General features: G+C 44.0%; 1 protein-coding gene across 1 annotated transcript in view; it reads right to left on the minus strand.

The window, feature by feature from the left end:
- Positions 1 to 4190: 4190 nt before the first annotated feature.
- LOC103782523 (rho GTPase-activating protein 32-like) overlaps positions 4191 to 7050 on the minus strand; it is a gene marked incomplete at its 3' end in the record, with an annotated part of 31416 nt that continues 28556 nt past the window's right edge. Inside the window, exon 6 of the mRNA XM_008950294.1 lies at positions 4191 to 4272. Within this exon, the coding sequence (XP_008948542.1) occupies positions 4191 to 4272 (82 nt within the window). The remainder of the gene's footprint in view (positions 4273 to 7050) is intronic.

Here is a 7050-nt window from a genome sequence, read left to right on the forward strand (position 1 = left end):
TTTCTTTATTAAAACACTAGTTAGGACATGATGCACTCATCAGTGTCAAAGAGCTGCTCAGCCCAGGCATCTGCAGAGTCTGAGTTTTATTTGCACCTTTTTCTTCCTGATTTTTGTCTAAAAAAAACCCAGGCCACAATGGTTTTGGTCCAGGGATTAGCAAGCAGCCTGTTTCACACCACTGTGACCACTGCAATAGCTCTAACAACACAAATGCAACTCAGTTGGCATTTCTGCAGTTAAAATTAATTCATGCAGCACTGTACCAGAGTCTCCAGGAGGTCAGGACAGAGTCTGTTGCCTGATCCAGAGCTAAATTTCAATCCTCCTGATGTTCAGTGGATTATCTGTATTTGGTATGTTGACTCAGATTAATCTGTTATTTATGGTAAAAAAACTGTAGTAGTAACAAGTATCCTTTAATGGGCCTTTAGTTGGGTATCATAAGAGTACATTTACCTGTTAAATCTAAATTGAATGAGTGGATGAGAGAGGAACTGGACAAATCCTCCATAACACTGGGCAGAGCTCCTGGGGTTACTCATTCTTTTGTCCTCAGCCAGACTGAGGAACTGGTGAGAATGACCCCTGAAGTTTTAAAAATGCTCATTGTCTTGAAAAAAAAAACCCAAAGGGAATCTTTACCTTTTCCTCCCCCATTTCTTCACTTCAGCTCTAACTGTTCCATGCCCACTTTATTCTTTGCTTCCCCACTGAAACCAGATGCTCCCCAGCAGCAACCATGTTTAGAAACCTTCACACAGATGACCCTGCCAAGGCCACTGCAGCAAAGGTTGGGTACACAGCAAGATTCTGCTTGGTAGCAAAAGACATGGAACAAATTGCATCTAGGAGATGAAGCGTGAGGAGTGATTTTAAATCTTGATAAACTACAAATATCCAGAACGATGAGGTGGAACAGACTGAGAGTTGAGACATGCTGCCTGTGAATGTCAAAATGATGAGTGGGGACAATATGAACACACACACAAACACTGTTCCTAGGAAAGATCAAGCAGAGGTGGACAGAAGAGAATGAGGAGAGTAAACATGGCCCCAATCGACAGGCAGGTCCCAAGTGTTCACTTAGAAGGGAAAAATAAAAAAGCTATTCACTGTTTTTCTTCCAAGCAGTGCAATGAATATTTAAAAGTCACTTCTCATCGAGTATCTAAAATTCAAATGCAACCTTTATCCTTTATCTCTGCAAAAATCTTTAGCATTACAAGCTGATGCCATCTATTGTACTGAATTTCAGCTAAATTGTCAGTAAATGGTATGAGCTGTGAAATATTAGATAACGACTCAATACAGTAATTCAGGCTAAGAATTGATCATTAGAGTATTGTATCTGGGTAAGAATATAGGAAGGATCTAGGGGAAAGGCAAGTGCTGAAGAAAACTGGGCTTTGGTGAGCCCACAACTCCCTGCCTGGATTGGCTGATTGACTGATTTACACCTCTGCATTCATATCTCTCCACACCTCTGCACTCATACCTACCCCAGCAGTATTTTGGGAGGTGATAGCTTCCACAAGCCAAACTTCATTGCCAGATACATTCCAGAGGTGACTCAAGGCAGAACCAATATTCTTTCTTATTACTTTGAGTTTTCAGAATTGCCTAGAATGGTGGCTTTTCCTGTGCTGTCCACCTTCAATCACTGATCCCTGGCTGCACTGTCACTGGTGCAAGCACATCACTGCCACAGCCAAAGAAAATATTGTTTCTAAAAGCAGAGTTTGTACTTCAACCCAAACTTCCTGGCCCATTCCTTGTGTTTGAACAACACGAGGAGTTCTATGTGTGTAAATTCCTGCCTGGCAAAGAGCTTTATGCTGCAGATACAAAATGTCCTAGATGCTCTACACATCATATTGGGATTACAGAAAATAACGTTTCCATGTTGATAAGTATGGCTCATCTAGCCCAAATCTAAACTTCACATTTCTTCTTGATGAAATATCCTGCTCATGTTGAGTAAAGACAAAAGCTCTAAGTGGTTCTTCTTAAAACAGGTCTCTGTTCCTTGAGAAAAGCCACTCTGATGTTTCAAGTGGAGGTAAAGGGAGAAAATGAATTGATATGGATATTTAAGCATGGGGGAACAACCTTGTGTATGTTCAAGCCATAGATCCAAACACACTAAATGCACAGAATGTGGGTGATGACAATGGTAAGTGAGCTTTCCTGCATTACCAGAATCTCTCTCCTCCACCTTCATCTTCTGTGCTTCACCCATCATTTTCTCCTCCAGGCAGATGGGTTCCTCAAGTTCTCCAGCACCACCTCCAACATAACTAAGGGAACCTCCTCCCTGACTCCTAGCTCCCATCAAGTCACAACTTCTGTAGTGACTGAGTCTTCCAGACCTCTGCCTCCACTAGAGAGGAGTGGCCCCCAAGGTGGAAAAAATAGAAAGAGAAATGGCATCATAGATTCTGCGTGCAAAGGGAGGGCATGGAAGGATTGCAGAAACAGCTGCAACGTTCACTCCAGCAGTCCTTACATCTGAAAGCTCATTAGTGTTCTTCTGGAGTGGTCTTCTGCCTATAATTGTATCCACCAAACAACTACCAAGGAAGGTCAACAGGGACAGCCTCACGACTTGGCAATATCTTTCAACTTATTACTTTTAATGGGACTTGGGCTTTTGGTAGCAGCTTCATAACAAACATTCCCCAGGACTGGAAGAGGAAATCCACCCCCCAGTGCATTGTTAGAGCCAAATAGAATCAATTCATCTATGCAGCTTCATTATCTCTCATTAAAGCATAGCAAGAAGCTACTCGCTCGCAGCTCGTGGCATTTAATTGCCTGAGCCATATTTAATAATAAACACTTGCTTACAATTGTATCTCCCAGCCTGGCCTGTGTTTAGATTTAAAGCTGCCCTTGCCTACATGCTTTAGCTGATAGAGAAGTGACTGTTCATAGTATTTAGAGATCAACTTCACACAAGAAAAGGCAGACACTGGATTTATGGAATGAGCACCTGCTGCAGAGCCTTTAGTGATCCCTGGGACACCAATCCCAGCAAACACATTTGCATGTTCCCAGCAACAACAAAGGCTGGAGATACCAATGGCTGAGAAAACTATTTCCCCAAACTGTCAGCTCTCTGAGGCATGCAGATTAATGCAGGGCACGGAGAGCTCTGGGTGTTCAAGAGTTCCAAGCTGGAGAGAAAGATCTGATAAAATGCATTTCCCTCAGTGAAAGTCAAACGTTTGAATCCCATCTGTTTGCTCTGAAGTATCAAGTCAGCAATCTTAGAAGATAAGGAGCATCATTAAGACACAGAAAATAGATGAAAAGAACACCAGTTAACCAGCTTCTCAACTCTCTGGCTGCATAATGTTTTAAGAAAGATCAGCAGTTCCACACTGCTCCTCTTGATACAAAAGACATACCAATACATCTTCATATTTATGAAATAGAGATTTTTTTAAAAAATAATTATGAAACAAAAGCTTCACCACCAGTGAATTCTGCAGAGATCTGAGTGATGCCAGCACACCTAACTGCCATCACATCCTGTGTGCAGTAGGATAGGAGCCCAGTGAGACCCAAGATCTCACTGGCTATTTATTTTTCCTTTCCTCAGCAGCACTTGGTATTAATTTGCCTGTATTTCATACAACACAGAACTGTTGAACAAGGAAACAGATGGAGTCATACACCCAGAGCAGAAGGACTCAAAGTTCTGTTGTATCAAACTTTCTCCCATCAATCCTTAAACAGAAACATGCTTCTAATACTTAATTCAACTATTCTATCTAAGACAGCATAAACATTTTTAGGTCCCTTGTATGCTCTGTATGAAAAAAACACTTAATGTACAGCACTCTCTGGACACCAAGAACTGGGATGCTGCATAGAATCACTAAGTAGAGGTTGCTGAAGGTGTCTTAAATTCTCCCAAGCCTAAAATCCTTCAAATCACACAGGAGATGGACACTGGTATGAGCTCACACTGCAGATGAAAGACATTCAACAGTGGCAACTACTCAGAAAGAGGCAACGTGTGGATGGATGCTCAGCACACAGAAAGGGTAACAGGGTGTGTGTACAGGATGATCAACACACACAGAGTGCAACACGGGCTGTACACAGGAGACAGGAAACACAAAACACCAAAAAGACAAACCCATTTCATCTCACTGCACCATAAAACTTAACCCACATACCTGGTTTTGGCACAGAATTGGTCACAGACTGAGGAACTTTGTCGTTAATTAGTTCGACGCACTCACTAGGAAAAAATCCAACCTGTAGTAAGAACAAAGAGAGAGGCAGAATATTGAGTGTCATGGTTTGGAGATCTCAACTCTTAAGGCAGCAACTGCTCAACCTTTTCTTTGAACTCTGCTTGCCTGCTGCTCCATAACATCATCCAATGTAAAACAGCCAGCACAAGAGAAATATTTTTTTCAAAATGATGCAGCCAAAAATCCTCCAAACCAAAGAGTTAGTTCTGTAAAATCTGGTTATAAGGCTGTTTTCCCATCTTGGTGTGCAGGACAGAGATAATTCAACGTGCAACAGAGAGGGGAGAGGACAAGTGTGCTACACACCCTTAAATCTCAAATGGAACCCGAGAGAGAGAGAGACAGAAAGACTTGAGCTGGGTTTCCTGCACCTGGCTGCATGTGTGTAACATGAAATCCAATGAAGAGATGTTTCAGCTCTTAGCATCTCAATTATCTGCACTCAAATCTCATCAACACTTGACCTTTTTCCCCACTGTCAAAATACTGCTCTCACAAGCACTTTCACATGTTATTCCTGTAGAAAACTGAAATCAAATATGGGTCAATATATTTGCATGCCTGTATAGTCCCATTAGAGGACAAAAAACCCCATATTTTCATCTGATGAGTTAGGAGAAGACACTTTGAGTGCACAGAGCTCTCTGCTATATCCCAGCCCTGCTGCACACACTTCATGTGATGAGTGTGGGTAATAGGTGACACTCCTGAATCATTCAGACCAAGAGTCTTTAAGGATCTTGCTACAAAAGTTCAGTGAGGTTTTAGTTAAATTGAATTCAATTTCCTCTTAGAAGTGAGAACAGGTTTAATAAAATATACATGGAGGAAAATGAGTTCTACAGTTGTAAGTGAGGACCCAGTAGTTTGACTAGGAATAAACACGAGTATTTTTAGAAGAAACAGTGTGATGCAGCAGAAAAGTCTCTAGAAAGCCACAACTCCTGGCATGTGCTCTTGTATCTGCTTCTGGGCATGGACAAGCCAGTGCAACTGCTGTGCCTCAGTTTCCCTGACAGGCAAGGACAAAGGAGGAGAGTGACACGTATCCATGAGCCCTGATTTGAGAGGACAGCTGACAAACACACTGCACCAGCTCCCTGACCACTGGGATTTATCTGTGGGTCTGCTCAAATCGCTGAAACAGGAAGAATATTCCAGAAACCGACCCCAGAGGAGACTCTCCTTAGCAAATATTTGAAGATGCTTCAAAAGCAACGACCCACCCCTGGGCTACCACAGAGCAGCGCTATGCAAAACATCCCAGCAGGCAGCGACTGCAGCTGCTGCTCTGCTGCCAGCATCCCTGACAATGAGACATCTCCAAGGTCCTCTGACTGATGGCTTTCAAATGCTAATTCGCAGCGTTCCTGCCGTGACCTTTCACACAGCATTTTTTTTTCCCCTGCATTTTTTCCCCTGAGTCTCCTTCGACCTCAGAAAAGCTGGAGAGACACTGTAAACCCAGACGAGGGGCAGAGACTCCAGGATGAGGAGGATCTGGGGGTTTTGTTGAAATAGGGCGTGCCTGCAGAAGTTCACATGTCACTCAAGGGTCTCTGTATCTGGGGAGAAGTGAAATTATTTCCCTTGCACCGTTTTAAAGATTCAGCTGTGAGCAGATGGGAGTGTCACCCTTCACAGCATCCCAGCCTTCTCTCCACTTCAGTGTCTTCCTTCTCACCCTCACCCCAGGTGAAAGTCAAGCCAGACCAGAGCCTTTGGCAGCTTTTCTCCATACTTCCCATCTTTTTTCTCTCTCTCATCTCCTCACCCAACAGCATTCTGTTCTGTGCCATGTAACCCAAGCCCCAGCACCCTCCTGGGACACTCAGCCAGGAGCAGGATTTCCTGTCCCACGTCAGGCATGCGACCTGGACAGCTGAGAGCATCTGAGAGCATCGAGTCTCTGCAGCACTCACAGCCTGGCTGAGAGGAACGGGGCCAGGACTGCTGCCAGTCGTGTCAGCACAGCTAGGAGACCCCACAAAGCACTCTGGCAACAGCCCCTGCCCTATTTATTCATCTTGCACAATTCCCTTTTGTCCCTAATGGAAGAAAAATAATCATCTCCTTCCTACTCCAAGTTGATTTTCACCCACAAACCTCTGAGTGATTTAGTGGCAGTGTCCAGGTAAACACTCCAGACTTTGAAACCGTTCCAAAATCCCTGAGGGAAGCCACAGTTGATAGTAATAACAGAAATTCTCCTTCCCACACCCCCAAACTCCTGCAAGGCAACGTTTTGTCCAAGTAGGAGGACAAACAGTGATCCATCATACTTAGAGACTCAGAATGTGCTTTTTGTTAGCCTGGGACAGCACAGGAACAGAACCTGCAGCAGCACTGTGGCTGCACAGACCTCCCTTCTGATGGATGGTTCCTTCTAACTCACACTGCCCCGTGCATGACAGTTCTGCTCCCACAGAACTGAAGAGCCCACCCAAAATACAACATAAGAGCTCAGAGTCTCTCTTGGACATCTCCTGTGCAAGAACCATAGAATTGTTTAGGCTGGAAGAAACCTTTCAGCTCATTGAGTCCCACCATCACCCCAGCACTGCCAGGTCCCCACTGCCCCGTGTCCCTCACCCCACATCTCCACAGCTTGGAAACCCCTCCAGGGGTGGGGACTCCACCACTGCCCTGGGCAGCCTGTTAAAGAGATGCAGGAGACAATTTCTAAGCTAGGAAAACCAGATATCCAGTGGAAATCTCAGTCCCAGCACACAAACTTTTTAAAATTGTCCATAATTAATGCAGATTTTTTTAGGGAAAG

The sequence above is a fragment of the Merops nubicus genome, unplaced genomic scaffold, assembly GCF_000691845.1.
Source record: "Merops nubicus isolate BGI_N331 unplaced genomic scaffold, ASM69184v1 scaffold8622, whole genome shotgun sequence".
Classification (NCBI taxonomy): domain Eukaryota; kingdom Metazoa; phylum Chordata; class Aves; order Coraciiformes; family Meropidae; genus Merops; species Merops nubicus.